Source organism: Bos taurus, chromosome 4 (genome assembly GCF_002263795.3).
Source record: "Bos taurus isolate L1 Dominette 01449 registration number 42190680 breed Hereford chromosome 4, ARS-UCD2.0, whole genome shotgun sequence".
In the NCBI taxonomy this organism is placed as follows: Eukaryota; Metazoa; Chordata; class Mammalia; order Artiodactyla; family Bovidae; genus Bos; species Bos taurus.
The window spans coordinates 77,219,135-77,237,647 of NC_037331.1; the positions used below are offsets into that span (position 1 = coordinate 77,219,135).

The 18,513-nt window shown below is 51.5% G+C and overlaps 1 protein-coding gene across 3 annotated transcripts; it reads left to right on the forward strand.

Moving 5' to 3' along the window:
• The first annotated feature begins 5,316 nt into the window (after window positions 1-5,316).
• Window positions 5,317-17,658, forward strand: POLM (DNA polymerase mu). 3 transcript variants are annotated; one of them, XM_024991124.2, is made up of 12 exons: window positions 5,317-5,469; window positions 8,507-9,506; window positions 11,094-11,277; window positions 11,808-11,906; window positions 12,031-12,201; window positions 12,953-13,024; window positions 14,819-14,939; window positions 16,241-16,373; window positions 16,510-16,612; window positions 16,716-16,952; window positions 17,031-17,114; window positions 17,349-17,658. In XM_024991124.2, the coding sequence occupies exons 2-12, from the start codon at window positions 9,331-9,333 to the stop codon at window positions 17,430-17,432; spliced, it is 1,464 nt and encodes a 487-aa protein (XP_024846892.1). In that variant the 5' UTR covers window positions 5,317-5,469; window positions 8,507-9,330; the 3' UTR covers window positions 17,433-17,658. The 3 variants fall into 3 exon arrangements, with proteins under 3 accessions (XP_024846892.1, XP_015325576.2, XP_059741903.1); XM_015470090.3 differs by having other exon boundaries at window positions 5,319-5,469; window positions 17,346-17,658; XM_059885920.1 differs by lacking the exon at window positions 5,317-5,469 and adding an exon at window positions 7,203-7,342 and having other exon boundaries at window positions 17,346-17,658.
• Window positions 17,659-18,513: the final 855 nt, after the last annotated feature.

The window sequence follows — 18,513 nt, forward strand, 5'->3', positions numbered from 1 at the left end:
TTTCATTTTGTTGTGCCTCCATTTTCTGCATCTGGCTTCCATGTCATGGTACAAAGCAGCTGCTTGAGATCCAGCCATCATTGCATCATCCCAGCCAGCAGAAAGGAATAGTAGAGCACAGTTTCTTCCTTTAAGAACTTTTTCTAGAAGCTCACACAAAGCTCCAAGTTCATTCCATTGGCCTTGGCCAGATCTCAGTCATGCGCCACACCCAGCTACAAGGGAAGCCAAAAAGTGTAGTCTTTTTCTGATTACCATGTGCCAGCTAAATGTCAGGAGTTCTGTTACTAAATAAGAATGAGACAATAGACACTGAGGAACAACAAAGTCTTTGCTACAGATGATATTATTTTCACTTTTGTGTCTGATAAGATTATCAAGATCTTAGAAAGGTGTTTTTAAAAAAAAGTAGTATCTGGTAGAAGGTGTAAAAGCTGAAACCCCAAGAAAGTATAAGAATAAGAAACACATCATAGTATTAGCCATTTTATAATCTTTTTGTGTGTAAGGTAGTCACATTCTTGCATGTTTGTCTGCAGACCTGAGCCAGAAGCCCAGCCAACAAAAACAAGAAGTAGTGACAAGCTCTGTAGGAGGAAGAGGACCCTCAGCAGCCATGTCCCCAGCTCCACAGCTCCTGCCATTAGCATGAAGAGCCAGAATGTCCCCAAAGCCCCTGTTGTGCCCAGAGTTCTTAGTGCTGGAACTCATAGCTGCCCTCTTGACCCTGCTGCCTTCCTCTTAATAACCAAGCTCCTTGAAGAAGTTGTTCACACTCATTGCTCCACTTCCTCAGTTCTAGGCAGCTGTTCCTGCACCTGGCACTCTCACCAAGCCTCGGGGATCGCCCTACCCCTGCGCCTCGAGATGCTACACCCCAAAATTAGTCTGTGCCCCTCACAGGGCAGGGCTGCAATGGGCCCCAAGTGCATGTACTGGGCTGGACACCCAGCAGTCCTGCTGACCTCATGGCCAGGTCTGAAGTCCTGCCAGCTGTGGGCCATCAGAAACAGGGGTGAGGATGAGGAAGTCTCAGGGTAACTCCCCTGCAACCCTTGCACCCTAATGGGTGGGAGCCCTGGGCTCTCCCACCCAGAGCACCTGGCCTCACTGCTGCTGGCTTTGTGTCTATCAAAAACTCTTCTTATTACAAATCTCTTTATCATGCAAGTGGTGTGTGCTCATTGTATAAAAACTAGAAAACACAAGTAGGCAAAATAACAAACTATGATATGTTTTATTGAATTTCAAACCCTCTGATCCTCCAGAGAGAACAAGTAAGTTTGTGACACAGATTCATCTGGGAGTTTTGGAAGCACAAAGATCAGGAGTTCTGTGATGGAGCTAAGGCTCTCCGGGTCACATCTGTGAAATGATAGAAAAAAATATGTATTGGTCTCTGCCCTGGGTTCCTGGTGCAGAGTTCCTAAATCCCTTGGAATTTCCTGAGTGATAAGAACACTAGGAGCGTTTCTTGTTCAAATATTTCATCTTTGAACCCAGTTCATGACACAGAGCTCATAATCCCTTGGAATTTACTGGCAGAAAGAAGGATCTTTTTGTTCTAATTTAGTGCCTCTGAGTGGCTTCCTGGATGGCTTCAGGATCAGGGCTGGTCACCAGAGAGACCAAGCCATGATTAGGAGCTTGGCACTTTTGGCCCTGCCCCCTATCATCTGGGTAGAGGAGTGGGCTGGAGATTGAGTTGTTGGTCGATCATGCTCATGTGATGAAGGCCCCTATATAAAAATCCCTAGATGGGGTTCAGAGAGCTTCTGGTTGGTGAACACATTCATATGAGGGGGCTCACCCCAGCTCCATGGAGACAGAATCTCCTGTGCTCAGGACACTTCTGGACCCCAACCTATCTATTTCTTCATCTGGCTGTTCATTCATATCCTTCAATATCCTTTGTGATAAAATGGTAATTTAGTAGTCTCGAGTCCTGTGAGCTGTTGTAACAAATTACCAAACTGGAGGAGGGGATGGTGGGAACTCCAACTAATAGCCAATCAGTCAGAAGCACAGGTTGAGGGAGGAGATAAATGGGCCCCAGGCTGGACAGCTTCTCCCCTGTGGACAGAAGCTCCATAATAGCAGACACTGCATAAAAGCAGGATGATGGAGAAGGCTGAGCTCTGCCCAGATAAGAGCTAGAAGACCACATATTCATCCTTCTAAAAGTTGAGGAGACCTCCCTGAATACACATGTGCAGAAAGACTCCTTGGAGGTCAAAAAGGGAGGGCATGACACCTCATAGTAAGTGATGTCAACCACCCATAAGCCTCTTCACTAGACTCCATCTTGGCTAAGGGATGAGCATGCACACATGAGCAGACCCTGAGATATACCAAATATGGCCACAGAACCATGCAAATCAAAACCAGGCAAAAGAAACCTGGAAGAAATGCCCCCGAAAGTGATTCAAACCACCATGAGGGTGCAAATGTCTCAGCATGCATGTGTGTCTATCCACACATGCTGTACTCTTTCCCTCCTAATAAACACTTTACTTGTTTTACTACTTTCTGTCTTTGTGGCAGTTCTTTTCTGCAAAGCTGAAGAGCCAGAGCCTTGTCACTAGGTCTAGTGGCTAGGATTCGGTGCTCTCACCGCCATGACTTGACCTCAATCTCTGGCTGGGAACCAAAACCCCCACTTCAAGTCACTGCAGGCCAGGCCACTCAAGATCAAAGTGACAACCTGGATCTAAGATTGGCATTTGAATTGTGTGTGTGTGTGTGGGGGGGGAGGGGTTCTGCACTAACCCTAGTCAGTGTCAGAACTGAGTTAAACTTAGGACACCCAACTGGTGCTGGAGAATTGCTGGGTGTGGAAAATCCATGGCAAGTGTCAAAGTGTCATGTGAGAGTAAAGGAGAACACAGGAGTGTTTTTCCAAGACAGCATCCCAAAGCTATTGTTCACTAGCTGTGCAAACTCTGGCAAGTCACTTGACCTCTCTGTGTCTTTCTCTTCTCCCCAGCAAGATGGGGACATGGATGTCGTCTGCGGACAAGAATGTCCTGGGCCTGAATGAGCTGACACGTGTAAAGGGCTTAGATCTGCTCCTGGCAGAGCACTGATCTCATCCTGTATAAGCTCATGTGCTTAAAAAACATTTTATTGTTGAAATTTCAAACACATGCAGAAGTGGAGAGATGATGTGCTGAACTTCCCGCCTACCTCCGGCATCAAAATTCTCAACTCCAGGCCCATCTTGTTTCATCTGAGTCCTCCCCTTTCCCCCACCTTAATTTTGAAGCATATCCCAGACATCATGTGATTTCACCAGGAAATATTTTACTGTGTGCTTATGAAAGAAAGAACTCTTCCTGCCTGCCTCTTGTTCTCTCTCTCTCTCCTGCTCTAACATAACCAATGCTACACGTGATTACTCTCAACCACATTTCTTTTAATATACAATGTTAATATCAAGCAGGGTATATATTTTCTGATTGCAGCATACTTTTTATTTGATATGGATCATTTATAAAGTCTGTATTGAATTTGTTACAATATTGCTTCTGTTTTATGTTGTTGTTGTTGTGTTTTTTTTTTTTTGGCTGCAAGGCATGTGAAATCTTAGCTCCCCAATGAGGGATCAAACCTGCGCCCCCTGCACTGAAAAGGGAAGTCTTAACAACTAGACGTCCAGGGAAGTCCCCTATGTTTCAGTTTTTACACTTTACTTAGAATTGGGATCCAAATGAGGCCCATGTGCTGTGATTCACCAATGTTTCTTAAATCTATCAGTTTGCATTCAGTCTGAACATTAGCCCTGGGAAGAAGGGCACCTTGTTACTCCCGCTTACAGATGAGCAAGTTATGACCAACCTAGGTAGCATATTCAAAGCAGAGACATTACTTTGCCAACAAAGGTCCATCTAGTCAAGGCTATGGTTTTTCCTGTGGTCATGTATGGATGTGAGAGTCGGACTGTGAAAAAGGCTGAGCGCCAAAGAATTGATGCTTTTGAACTGTGGTGTTGGAGAAGACTCTTGAGAGTCCCTTGGACTGCAAGGAGATTCAACCAGTCCATTCTGGAGATCAGCCCTGGGATTTCTTTGGAAGGAATGATGCTAAAGCTGAAACTCCAGTACTTTGGCCACCTCATGCGAAGAGTTGACTCATTGGAAAAGACTCTGATGCTGGGAGGGATTGGGGGCAAGAGGAGAAGGGGATGACAGAGGATGAGATGGCTGGATGGCATCACTGACTCGATGGACGTGAGTCTGAGTGAACTCTGGGAGTTGGTGATGGACAGGGAGGCCTGGCGTGCTGCGATTCATGGGGTTGCAAAGAGTCGGACACGACTGAGCAACTGAACTGAACTGAACAGATGAGCAGACTGGGGCTTAGGTTGATTAAGCGACCTAAATAACTGGTGACTGAAGCCACACACCACCCTGAAGAGGATGGATGATGAAGGGCATCTGAGAAGAGACGAGGGCAGGACCAACCTGCCATCACCACCAGAATTGGGTCAACCCCAGGCACCTAGTCACGCCTCGGTCCTCATCTCAGGTGACCCTCCAGGCATCTGATAGAATCGCCCATACCTTCTGCTGTGAAAGCCTTTCCATTTGACACCACCTTACCCAGTTCCCCCTGCCCCACCCCTTGCCCTGGGGGACAGTCTCTAACCTCTAATTTGGGGGAATCCGGGGTTCAGTGCTTGCATGTCTTCTATATCTGGTGACCTCCTGGCCCCCAGCAATCCCTAATTTGTAGCTATAGACCTCACCCCTCCCGGGGTGCTGGCCGCAGCTGTCAGACTGGAATCCTCACTTCTGTTTCTACTGAATTTTAGAGGACCTGGTCTGCAGCCCCACTCCAGAGCTCCCCACAGGCTGTCCCATCTCAGGACATGGAACAAGTCTCTCCTCTTTGTCTCTGACTGTCAGATCTGACCCGCTGACCAGGTTGGTCTGTTCTACTCACACGCTTCAGCCTGGTCCAGTCACTCCACCTCCACCCCACCTGGATCAGAGGGGTCTCCTGGCTTCCTGCCTTGCCCCTCAGTTTGCCCTCCAGACAGCAGCGGGGGCAGAGTGGTCTTGTGAAAGCTGAGTGGGATCACATTCCCCTGTGCTCCAAGTTCTAAGTAGAAGTCAGTCCTGTCAGTTGCTGATGGGCCTCCCTTCCCGTCCCACCCCTGTTCACTCTGTCTGGCCACTCAGCTCTTTGCTCTTATTCCTAAGTGCCCAGTAAATACCCCTCTTCTTGTAATTCTTCCTGACTCATGTTGAGTCAGAGTTGGTTGGACCAATGAACTCAAAGTGCATGTGTGCTAAGTTTCTTCAGTTGGGTCTGACTCTGTGACCCTATGGACCATATCCCGCCAGGCTCCTCAGTCCATGGGATTCTCCAGGCAAGAATACTGGAGTGGGTTGGCATGCCCTCCTCCAGAAGATCTTCCCGATCCAGGGATCGAACCTGCATCTTTAACTTCTCCCGGATTGGAAGGTGGGTTCTTTACTACTAGCACCATCTGGAAAGCCCCTAATGAACTCGAAGAACCTTCATTTTAAGGACATCTCTTCTCCATCATTCTCAGGCCAATTCCCCATAGGGGGAGGGAGTCAGGGATGCTTCTCCACCCCTTGGTCTGGTCTTCCAACTCCAGATCCTGCCTACAGCCAAAGATTGTTTTAAATATAAAAAATTTAAAAATCTTAAAAAATGTAAGCAAAGGGGAAGGGACAGAGGGAAGACAGCCACTGGAGATGGGCCAGAGTTTAGAGGGATGCAGCCCCAAGCCGAGGAATGCTGGGAGCCACAAGAAGATATGAGGTGGGAAGGATAGTCATCTAGAGCAGGGGTCCCCAATTTCCAGAACCTAATGCCTGATGATCTGAAGTGGAGCTGATGTAACAATAATAATAGAAACAAAGTGCACAACAAATGCAATAGGCTTGAATCATCCAGAAACCATTCCCCCACCCCCGCCACCGCGGGCCGGTCTGTGGAAACACTGTCTTCCACGAAACTGTTTCCTGGTGCCAAAAGGATGGGGACTGCTGCCCTAGAGCTTTCAGCGGGAACATGGCTTAGAATTCTGGTCTTCAGAACTGCTAGAGAATGCATTTCTGTTGTCTTAAGCTACCCAGTTTGTGCTTATTTGTTATAGCAGCCACAGGAGCAAATACACTGGGAGCTGTGGGCTGAATTGTGTTCCCTCCAATTCATCTATTGAAGCTCTAACCCTCAAAGTGACTGCATTTGGAGAAAGGGCTTTTAAGACTAATAAAGTTAAATGAGGTCATGGGGTGCGGTCCTAATTTGATATGACTGGTGACCTTAAGGGAGAGGAAGAGATCTCTCTTTCTCTCTCTTCATGAGCACACAAGGAGATTGCATGGGCACACAGAGAGATGGTGGCCGCCTACAAACCAGGAGGGAAGGCCTCAGAATGAAACCTGCCTTGCCACACCTTGATCCTAGATTGCTGGCCTCTAGAACAATGAGAAATGTTTCTTTCGTTTAAGCTTCCCTGTCGGTGGTATTTTGTTCTGTCAGCCTGAGTGGACCAGGTAGCCCAAACCCGCAGAGATGCGGTGAGTAGCTCAGGAAAGTACAGGGCCAGCACTTGAGGCCAGAGCTCTGGGCCAGTGGCCCGCAGGAGCTCCGGTCCAGCAGCAGCATCAGCAGTCTGACCACACGCCCTCTGGAATGCTGCTGGCAAGTAGCCGGCAGGGGACGGGAACCGGCAGGGGGCGGGTTGGGCCTCAGAGCCAGGGCAGAGTCCTGGCCCCAACAGGCCAAGGATAGGCGCCAACAGCACTAAAGTGAACATCAAAGAAGGTGCTCCGTGGGGAGGCTTTGCGAAGGTCACGAGGCCTAAAAAATCTCCCCCCAGGGGCCTTTTCTGAACTGGAAGTGGGAACAGGAAATAGCTAAATGAGATTCATCTTGGAAAAATGCAAGCTCATACATCTGGGTAAAACTAATCCAAAACACAGCATGAGATACCACAGTGCAGAGCAGGGGGTGGACTGCAACCCTCAGGGCAGCTGAGAGGGCCTGTGCAGCCTCTGACTTTTCTGGGGGCTGGTCTCAGTGCGGGCAGCATGAGACTTAGACATCTGGGAACTCCAAGCCAGGTTTACTGGAAAGAGAGGGCTGAGGTCTCCACTTCTCAGCTGGTTGGACAGTGACCTAGTGATCCAGGAAGGGGAGAAGAGGAAAAGGGCCACCATCAAGGCCATGGCCTTGTGCACTGGTACCCAGGCCTCCACTGGGTGGCTACCAAGGATCACCCCTCACAAAGCCTCCCTGGGCCCACGGAAAGCTCTGTGTTCCTCATTTTTGCAAGCCGCCCAGTGTTTTAAGTATTCAGGTATGATGGGTCATTAAAAGTTGCCTCTGCCTCCCTAGGAGAGAACTCAGGTACCCAAAATGGAGCCAGAGGCCATTAAAAGGAGCAGGAGTGGTTTCAGGAGATAGGCTACTGCTCCCTGAGGAAAGGCAGCACCCGCAGATGGGGGAGTAACCCCTTACAAAGAAGCTGGGAGCTCCCCCTTCCCACATGGCAGGAGAAATGAGCATGGGAAATGAGAGAGGGTCTGCATCCCAGGCCTCCCAGCTTCACAGTGTGTGTGCTGGGCCCAGGAGGGCTGACTGGGAGCTGGTGGGGAGGCCCAGAGGGGACCTGGTCTCAGGCACCTGCCTGCCTCAGCCCTGTGCCCACTGACTAGTGAAGGGCTGTGGGGGTGTGGGGAGTGGGGGAGGGAGATGAAGGACATCACAAGGTATAACAAAGAGATTAAAAACGTAGTGCCTGAAAATAGGAGAGACACACAGAATACTCAATGTTGTCAAGATGTCTGCTTTCCCAACCTGATCTAGAGATTCAGTGCAATACCAATCTTGGAAAAAGAATTGTGGGGTGAGATTTCTGTTTTCATTTTGTTGGGTATGGTTGCTAAATTGGCTTCCAAAAAGTCCCTTCTACAAATTGCCAATTCCCTCATGTGTGATCAATTTGTAAACATTGGTTAATGTGACAGGTAAAAGTATTCATTTAAGTTTGCCCTTGTGTGGTGATTGGACTCGTCAGGCAATCTGGTATGTATTTTTTTTGTTTTGTTTTTAAAAGGGAAAAAAAATAATTGTTTGGCTGTGGTACATAGGGGAATCTTAGTTCTCCCACCAAGGATGTAACCCACACCCCCTGCAGTGGAAAGGCGGAATCTTAGCCACTGGACCACCAGGGAAGTCCCTGGTATGTTTTTGAGAAGCCTTTCTTCTGTAAATTGCCTACTGGTGTTCTTGCTCATTGTATTTTCCTTATTTATCTATGAACAATTTCTTAATTACAGGAATTAAATTCAAAATGTGTCACAGTATTCCCTCCCCGTTTGCCTTTTAATTTTTAAATAATTTAAAATATGTAAAGCTTATCATATTTTCCCTTTAGTGTCTCCAGGTTTATTGTGATACTTAGGGCTGAAAAAACATTCATCGACTCCCCAGCACATTTTTTGTGTTGCTTCTTTCTTAGATTTGAACGTTTGATCCATCTGGATTTTATTTTGGTGTTAAGCGTGAGCCAACTTCTACTTTTCCAAATGGCCGGCCAGTCGTCCTAACGTCGTTTGATTGAAAAAAGACTGAAAAACCTTTTCCGGGGTTTGAAGAGACCACTCCACCAGCACGCTTCAAGCTAGCGCGTTTGCCGGGGCCCGCGCGGTCCAAGGACCCCTCGCCGCCAGGTTTCCGCGGCCCATCTGCCCGGCCAGATCCAGTCGGAGGAGGCGAAGGGAAGGTGGTGGAGTGGATATTCCGCTGCTGAGAACTATTCCACTCCTACCAGCCGCCGACCGACCACTAACCCCCTTTTCCCACCCTTGCGCTCAGGACAAACCCCAGACACCACTACCGCGACTTCACCTCCACCCTCCGAGGACAAAGCCCCCTGACCCACGTCGAGGAAGTCTCTCTTACCTCCCATCTCCTCCCTCTCAGCTCCCCGCCCCCCCCAACCCTAGTCCCTCCTCCCGGGTGGTCCCAGGAACGGGAGGGGACTTTCTACTAGGGTAATTTAAATAAAAGGTGTGTGCTCTGGTTCTATTTGCATAGAGGCGGGGCCTCTAAAGCCGACCTCCACCTCGCTCCGAACGACCCAGGCGGAGAGAACCACCCGGAGACTTAACTTGCAGGGGGCGGGGCCTGCCTCTTTAAGTGGAGCCGGGTGCCACTTCCCGTTCCAGTCGGCTTCCGCCCGTTGTGGCTTCCGGCTTCTGTCTACCTTCCGCCCGCTTTTCTTCTGGCTTCTGTCCAGGCTTTCGCTGCTTTCGCTGGGCGCCGCGGGTGGCCGGGGCCCTAATGCTACCGAAACGACGGCGAGCGCGGGTCGCGTCCCCCAGCGCCGCCCCCTCCTCCTCGGCGCGCTTCCCGGGGGTCACTATCTACCTGGCCGAACCACACATGGGCCGCAGTCGTCAGGCTTTTCTCACACGCCTGGCTGTCTCCAAGGGTTTCCGCGTCCTGAATGCCTACAGGTGCGCGGTTGTGGCGAAGCTGCCGCTAGGCGGGGTCACCTACCCGGGGCCGCCTTTCCAGGGCTTTCTTTACGAGGGGCGCGGGGCGGGTGCCGGCCGAAGGCCTCGCCTCACCGAGGAATGTGGCACGCCCATATCTGTATCACCGCGCCGTCGCGCCGGGCCGGTCGGGGGGCGCTGCTGCGTGGCATGATGGCCTGAGCACAAAATGACCCCGCTAGGAATTTTGCAGCTGACCAGCCACTTGTATGGGAGAAGGCAATGGCACCCCACTCCAGTACTCTTGCCTGGAAAATCCTATGGACGGAGGAGCCTGGTGGGCTGCAGTCCATGGGGTCGCTAAGAGTCGGATACGACTGAGCGACTTCACTTTCACTTTTCACTTTCATACATTGGAGAAGGAAATGGCAACCCACTCCAGTGTTCTTGCCTGGAGAATCCCAGGGACGGGGGAGCCTGGTGGGCTGCCGTCTGTGGGGTCGCACAGAGTCGGACACGACTGAAGTGACTTAGCAGCAGCCACTTGTATACACGGTGTTACCTTACAGCTGAGGATGTTGAGATCTGAAAAGACTCCCACGCAGCTGACCCTGGGGCGGAGGGGCACCTGAGGTTTTTGTATTCAGAGTTAACCCTGGCACTTCATGGTCATATGGCTTTCGTTAATTTCATTTTTTGTAAAAGGGTGTTAGCAGTTATGGCCAGGAGTGTTTCTGTAAGACAAGGAGAGAACATGCCGGAGGCTTTGTAAAAGTCATGCGGGTGTATGTTGGGTTTGTAACGTTTCGTTAGGTGAATTCATGTTGCCCTGTTAGCTAAACAGATCTCTTTCCTCAGAGCTGAGAGTGATTTAAGTGAGACTTCCAAGAGTAGAATTAAACCAAACAAAATGGTCACAGAAGCAATGCTAAGAGTAAGGGAGGAGGGTCTCCATCATTTTTGAAGTTGAGAGAGCAAAGTGAACCAGGGGCCAGTCCTCCTGAAGCTTAGTTAACCATACCCAGGGTTGTTGCAGACCCACTCAGGATGATGACAGCAGCCTAGAGGGTACTGGGCACTATTTAAGCCCTTTTGCTTCTTATTAGCTCATTTAATCTTTACAGCAAGCCTACAAAGTAGATATATTAATATCTCTGCTTTGCAGAGTTGGAAGTCAAAAGTACAGAGATAAATGATGTGCCCAAGGGCACAGAGCAGGTGTGGGGGCAGAGCGGAAGTTCAAAGCCAAGCAGTCTGTCTCCAGCACTTGGAAGTAAGACCCACCCACCCCCACCCGCCCTGCTTCCTGGACCCCAGGCCCCTGGCTTCTCCTTTCTCTGGGTTTGGGGGAGAAGAAGACAGACAAATTAACACCAAAAAAGGGTTGGGCTTGTGATCCTATCTAGAGCAGAGAACCACAGCTCAGCAGATGCTGGAGTGATGGAGATGTTTGGCTGCCAGGAGGAGGGGCTGAAAATCTGGAGTGAACAGATGCTCACCAGGCAGAGGGGATAGTATTGGCGAAGGCTTGGAGATGTAGAATGGAGCAGGAAGAATGGCAGGCCTGGGACAGGGCTCCAGACCTCACAATCTCTTCCCTCCACCCAGCCCAGAGGTGACACACGTGGTGATGGAGGGGACCTCAGCAGAGGAGGCTGTCTGCTGGCAGGAGCGCAAGATGTCGGTTCTTCCCCCAGGTTGTACCCGCCCAGCTGTTTTAGACATAAGTTGGTTCACAGAGAGCATGGCAGCTGGGCAGCCTGTGCCTGTGGAATGCCGGCACCGCCTGGAGGTGAGCCGGGTGGAGGCTTAGGGTAGAGCCACTGAGGAAGCCCCAGTGCTGGCCAGACCTCAGCTGGGCCAGGTGACATGGCAGCAGTGCCTCAGTGTCCTTCCCATGAGTTGGGCAGTGAGGGCCCCATCCAGATCGCCATGGGGAAGGTTCCAGTGCTTCCTGGGTGAGCACAGTGGAGGGATTCAGGTGTGGGCTCAGAACAGGGCTGCCTGCATTCAAATCCTGGCTCTGCCCATGAGCCACAAGGTCTCAGAGTCCCCGTCTGTGACGTGAGGGTGATAGGCACGTCAGGCCCGCTTAATTGAGAGGAAGTGACAGAACACGTGCCCTGTGAGAGGTGGCATTGTACCGCTACTGCTGCTCTGGCCTCTGCCTTGTGCCTCGAGCAGTTCTGCCCTCTCTGAGTTGGCTCCTGTCCTGAGAGTCCTAGGTGACCCCCCTACCAGGAGAGGTGGGGCTCTGGAGGGCTGCCTGGTCCTCTGCCAACCCTGCAGCCTCAAAGCAGCCTGTGCATTGCCCATCCATAGGTGGCTGTGCCCAAAAAGAAGATGCCAAGCCCAGCATGGATGCTGCCCTATGCCTGCCAGCGTCCCACACCCCTCGTGCACCATAATGCCAGTCTCTCGGTGAGCTGTGGCTCCCCTGCCTCCCTGGGATGGAGCCAGGCCCTCCCATGTCCCAGCCTTGGAGGGGGGGTTAGGGTAAGGCACTCCGCCATCCCTGCCTCTCACCAAGGACCCTTCCCTTCAGGAGGCTCTGGAGACGCTGGCAGAGGCCGCTGGCTTCGATGGCAGTGAAGGCCGCCAGATCGCCTTCTACAGAGCGGCCTCGGTGCTCAAGGCCCTCCCCAGCCCGGTCACAGCCCTGAGCCAGCTGCAGGGCCTGCCCCACTTCGGAGAACACTCCTGCAGGGTTGTCCAGGTTTGTGCTCACTGCATGTAGAAGGGCAGAGCTGTGAATGTGAATGGGGGGTGGTGAGGAGGCCTGGGAGCCTGGTGAGGGCAGGTGACTGGGTGGCTCAGAGCCCAGCCGTGGCCACTGATGGTGCCCAGGCAGCAGCAGACCACCTTATTCACCCACATTCCTCATGTGTAAATTGGGTCTGCACCACCTGCCTGAGGCTGATTGAAAGGTCTCAGCCAAGGGAGCTGCCAGGAGTCTGGCAGGCTGGTAGCTGGCATCGTGGGCATTGGCCCAGACTGTGAGGAATGGTGGGAGAGGACCCCTGAGCATGAGCACTTCTTTTTAAAATGTGAAGTTGTCCTTTTGTACGTTACCACTGAGCAAATTTATCATGACAGAAAAAATACTTTTGAATTCACTTCTGTGTGTTGTTTTTAATAAAATTTATTTTATTTTTTGTCTGCATGGCATGTGAGATCTTAGTTCCCTGACTGAACTCACATCCCCTGCTTTTAAAAGAAGTCTTACTGAATTCCATCTATGTTTTAAAAAAGCAGTTGTTGACATACCCCGAGGCTTGTTGTTTATCTGAGAGGTGGCCCTTGTTCCTCGCCCAAGGGGCTTGGAGGATCCCTGGGTACATTCTTCATTACAAGTTCCCTGGGATCCTGGCCCCACAAAGACCCCAATTCTGGGTGTTGGGAGTTCTGCTGAGGCCTTGGGCCCCCCAGCCCTCTTCTTTACAGTGAGGCTATGTCTCCTCCCACAGGAACTGCTAGAACACGGAGTGTGTGATGAGGTGGAGAGAGTCCGGCTCTCGGAGAGGTACCAGACCATGAAGGTACACAGGGCAGCCCTGAGCAGGGGCCCTCAGCTCCATGGTGTTACCCCAGAGCCACAGCAAGGTTACCACCATGTCAGGCAGCAAGAGAGGGTGGCAGGGCCCACCCTGGGCTCAGAGACGGTCTTACTGAGGACACCTGATATGCATGAGGCAGCCAAACAGATGGGCAAGAAAGTTGTTTTGAGCACAGGGAATTTTCTAGATCACTCAGCAGCATCTGTTCTTATTTTTACTATCGATGGCATATTCTCCAGGATATTACATGCCCTGGCATCTTAAACAGAGCAACCTGAACAAAACAGAACCTTTCCCTGGGTGCCACAGGGAGGATTAACTCTGAGGGGCTGCTCATCCTTGTACTGTCTCTCTCTTTTGTGATCTCACATGCTCATTTGTTGGTGTCGTCTTGCCTGTGTCCACGGCTCACCTTCTCGCTGTTCCCACCCACTTCTGGTCCATGGATGCTCAGTCATGCTTCTCAGACACCCCAGTTTTGTGACGAAGTTGTCAGCCCAGCCACTGGTCATGGAATTGGGGCTTCCCTAGCAGGGTGTGTCAGGTGCCGTGGAAGGTCACCCAGGATGTGAGCATCAGCGAGGTGGGGAGCTTCAGAGAGGTAGAGGAGCCATGGATGAAACATGGAGGGGCTCAGGGGTGTGGGAGCAACACAGGAGTTGATGGGTAGACAGGTGCCAAGAGGGGGCAGAGCCATCTGTCTCTTCCTGGGTACCCCTGAGTCCCAGAATCCGTCCAGGCTGGGAGAGAAGTACACGAACAATGAGAGGTTTATTGTTACAAACATGACTAGGTTATTCTCAGCATCTTTCCTCTCAGGAGTCTGTTGGTGAAAGTGATCCAGTTCATGCTGTTGGTTCAGGGGATCAACACAGCCCAGACTGCAGGAAGTAGGACTCAGGGACATGAGCGCCACCCAGCTGTTCTTCCTCCTCTGCATGCCAGCAGCGTCCCCACGAAGGTGCCCCTGGCGTGTACTGTAGCCTGTACCACTGCAAGGTTGCCCTTTTGTTTCAGCTCCAAAAATTCCTGAGGAGGATAAGTAGCTGGCCTAGGGCAGTTGCCCACCCCTGATGAACGAGCTATCGTCAGGGAAGAAACAGGGAGTTTCTAGGGTCCACCCTGTGTGTGGAAGACCCGTGCAAGGGCAGGCGGCCACCCTATGAGAGGTCGGCTCCGGCAGCATAGTTTCCACTGGCCTGGACACCTCTGCTGACCCATGGCCAGCCAGTGGCACTTGCTGTGTTTGTTCCTGGAACAGAGCCATAGCCAGCCCCCAGCTATTCCTTCCAGATCCTGAACCCTTAGCTGTTAACTGCCCGTTTTTGCTGTTTTAAGAGGCAGAGCCACAGTAGTAAGTCCCAGCTACTGTTGGGTGGGAGCAGTATGGTTTTCCCAGTGAGTGGACAGACTGTTAGGATGACTCCTTTGGTGATGTTGAAATCATGGGCTAGAACTGTACAAGTTCTGAGGAGAGATCCTTTTCAAGGAGGGGCCTGATCCTTCTCTGCCATCCCCCGTGATGTTTGTGTCAGGGCCAGGCTCAGGGTTTGAGTCCTGCCTGTGCACCCACTGTGTGGCCTGAGCAGATTATTTAAACATGAAAAATGTGAGTAGGGATGCCACCTGCCAGACCACATGATGACTTAATGAGATCATTTGTGCAGTGCCACGGGGGTGCTGTCCTAGGACATGCCTTGCATATGCCAGAGTCGCCATCCTCGTCTTGCTGTAAGAGCTTTGCTCCCGACCACACTGTACTCGTCCTTTAAACAGCTCTTCACTCAGATCTTTGGGGTCGGGGTAAGGACTGCTGACCAGTGGTACCGAAAAGGGCTCCGGACGCTGGCCGACCTCCGAGAGGAGTCCCAGAGACTAACCCAGCAGCAGAAAGCAGGTGAGCTTTCTGAGAGAGGGCAGAGCTCTGGGCTTCCGCAATGCACCAGGGCCTGAAAGCCTCCCACACCACAGAACCCTTACTTCTGATGCATGGCGTGTGCTCATGGCTGCCTGTGTGGCAGGGAGCAAGGTGAGTGTGAAAATAGGCATCTGTATTTGGTGGCTTCCTGAACCAGTGGAGTCAGGACCCATTGCAAGCCATTTTCAGTGAATGATAATGGTCACAGTAGCTGCCTCCTGGTTAGACTTGGACCTGAACCAGGCATGGACGCTTTACTCCTGATTTCATGGAAGGGAAAGCAGGTCAGAGAAGCCCAGGCCCTGGACACACTTACAGTGTGGTGCTTGGTGCCCTGGCCTGCTGGCTGATGCTCAGTGGGGAGAGGTTCAGTGAGGAGCCTGCTAGTGGGAGGTAGCACTATGCAATGGAAAGAACATGAACTTGAGAGCTGACTAGGCCTGGATTTGAGTTCCATCTCTGCCACTTACTAGGTAGGAGGCCGTGGCCCTGAGTTTTGACTTCTCTGAGCCTCGGTTACATTCTCTCTAAAGCATGGGATTCTGTGAGCTCTTCAGCGTGGGACCAACATGTAGCAGGTGTTGAGTGGATTCTCCATCTCTCCACATGGCATGGGTTGGGGGCTCTTCTGAAGGAGCCCCACAGCCCAGTACTCGTTGCCTCTTTGAATGTCTTCCCAGGGGCTGGGGGAGGGGAGGCCACCTGGGGGTCCTGGGAGAGCTGTCTATGTTTGGTCAGCAGGAAGTGAGACCAGAGAGCCGAGTGTCCAGGGGAGCGTTATGCCGTGACTTCCGTAGTGATATCTGTTGGTTCCACTTGTTCACCTCTCCCCAAGGAATGGCCAGCAGTGCTTACTGAGCTCGCACTGTGCCAATGGCCGTAACTCCCACACTTAGTCCCCTCCTAACAGTGTGTGGAAGGAACAGTGATTTCTCTGACAGGTGAGGAGATGGATTTGGGTTCAAGTGAGGTGTTCTTAAGTGGCAGAGTCATCCTCTTCACATCTAATACCTCCTAGTCCCATTTTATGGATAGGAGAACAGAGATGTTGAAAAGGGTAGTCTGTATCTTGACTGTGTCAATGTCAGAATTCTGGTGTGGTGTACAATAGTTCTGCAAGATGTTACTGAGGGCACAGAGGACCTCTGTTATTTCCTTCAACTATGTGGATCTACAGGTATTTCAAAATAAAAGTTTAATATTTAAGAGAGAGGAGGGGTGGTGGTAGATAGCTGGAGAGGGCTGGGTTGGGCCAGTGAGGAGAGCTGTACTGTCCACAGGACTGCAGCACCACCAGGACCTGAGTGCCCCGATCCTGCGGTCAGATGTTGAGGCCCTGCAGCAAGAGGTGGAGGCAGCCGTGAGGCAGGCCCTTCCTGGGGCTACTGTTACGCTGGCCGGAGGCTTCCGGAGGTAAGGGGACTCGACATGCCGTCCGGCCAGGCCCTCCTCCAGGAAGGCATCTGAGGTGGGACCACTGAGCTGGGCCTTCCCTCACTGAGGGGTTTTGGGAGAACATGGAATCTGTGAGTCAGACTGGCCCCCTCAGGGGGAAATTGCAGGGCCACGACGTGGACTTCCTCATCACCCACCCCCAGGAGGGCCAGGAGGCAGGGCTGCTGCCCAGAGTGATGTGCTACCTGAAGAAGCAGGTGAGGGGCTTCCCACTTCCCCTGCTGAGAGTCCTGCTGGGATTCCAGCTCCTGGTTTCTCAGTCCCCTATGGCAGTGCCTGGACATGTCTGTTCTCCTCCAGGGCCTTGTCCTGTACCACCAGCACCAGCACAGCCAGCAGGGAGACCTGACCCAGCAGAGCCACACCATGGATGCCTTTGAGAGGAGTTTCTGCATTTTCCGCCTGCCGCAACCCCCAGGGGCTGCTGTAGGTGGCGCCCAGAAGCCCTGCTATGCCTGGAAGGCTGTGCGGGTGGACCTGGTGGTTGCCCCTATCAGCCAGTTCCCCTTTGCCCTGCTTGGCTGGACTGGCTCCAAGGTAGGGAGTGTGCTGCTGGGGCTGGCCCTGGGATCTGGGACTGGTGGCCCTGCTGAGACGTGGTCACTTTTTCCTCAGCATTTTGAGCGGGAGCTACGCCGCTTCAGCAGGAAGGAGAGGGGCCTCTGTCTGAACAGCCATGGTCTATTTGATCCTGAGCAGGTGTGTTGCTGTGATGGGAGGCCTGGGGGATAGGAAACGGCTTTCTCTTTGGCCCACAGTCTGAATCAGCCCCAGGTCCCTCAACCCTGAAACCCACAGGGCCCTCAAGAGGCATCTACCATAGGGCTGGGCTCTGCCAGCATTTCTAGCCTCCTCCCCATACCTTTCTCGGGGAATCTGCTGAAGTGGAGGGAACAGCCCCCAGGCCCTAAAGCCTGCATTTTGTTGCAGAAGACGGTTTTCCACGTGGCCTCTGAGGAAGACATCTTCAGACTCCTGGACCTTGAGTACCTTCCCCCAGAGCTGAGAAATGCCTGATCCTATCAACCCCACCTCTACTCTGGAAATGGAGGGGGTCATTTGAGCCAGACTCTATTGGCGTTTTTGGCCCCTGACTACTTCCAGGCAGAAGATGTGCTGCTGCCCCAAGTCCTTACCCCTTCCATGTGGGAGCCCTATCTGTGAACCACCTCTCCCCGACCTATACCCAGTTCAAGATGTAATGAAATTAGCATGTGGAACAAATGAAGGTGTATTTTCTGAATGTGCTGCTGGTGTGGGTGACTGAGGAGCACGGTGCCTGGTTCTGCCCAGAGGTCAGCTTTGGGGTGTCATTGAGGGTGGGGGATGTTGACCTAGCAAATAGACTTCCAGTTACTTCTCCAACAAAAATGGGTTTATTCAGAATCAGCACAGAATCAGTCTGTAACCATGGCAAGCTGTGTGCAAGTCCCCAGCAAAAATGGAGAGGAAAACTTTTATAGAGGGGAAAAAAGGAATTTGGGAGGCCTATAGTAAACATGAGTCCATGGCTTTTCATTGGCTGAGTCCTTGTCAGGAAAGAAGTGGAGGTCTTTCTTTCTGTTGGGCTCTTGCTATCATTATAGGGCATGAGTGCTCGCCCTTCTGGTCTTCCAACTCTTGAGGTTTCTGTTTATTTTTTTAACATTTCCCCCTTTCAATCAAGATCTTTTTCTGAAAGCATCACTAATCTGAGTCAGGTTTTCTAGTTTCAGGGTCTTATTGACCTTCTATGAAAGGAAAGGCTTTTCCTGGGTGTAGTGTCCCACATCAGGGAGAAAATACACAGATTGGAGATCTGTTGAGGTCATATTTAAGAAACGAGGTGTAGGAGGGAGAACTCTTAGGCACTTTTTATCAAAAGTCCATATGTTACCAAGATTATGTCATCAAAGGTTTGGTGACAAATTTCCAACAGGCCTGGTCTAGATATCTTTGGAAAGCTGTCTCAGCAGCTGTCATCTGCTTCAATTCAGGGAAATCTGCTTTCAGGTCACCAGATGTTTTGAAGGTCTAGACAGGGTTTGGTGCTTTCCTTAGGTGTATCATATGAAAATAAGAGTTGTATTCCTTGGAGTTTTGCAGCACGGGGGTTAGT

Excerpts from the sequence above, each read along its gene's own strand:
- POLM (XM_015470090.3), top strand. The coding sequence starts at position 9,331 with ATGCTACCGAAACGACGGCGAGCGCGGGTCGCGTCCCCCAGCGCCGCC. Across the intron at positions 13,025-14,818 it reads AGAGGTACCAGACCATGAAG|CTCTTCACTCAGATCTTTGG; the intron begins GTACACAGGGCA and ends TCCTTTAAACAG. Across the intron at positions 14,940-16,240 it reads AACCCAGCAGCAGAAAGCAG|GACTGCAGCACCACCAGGAC; the intron begins GTGAGCTTTCTG and ends TACTGTCCACAG.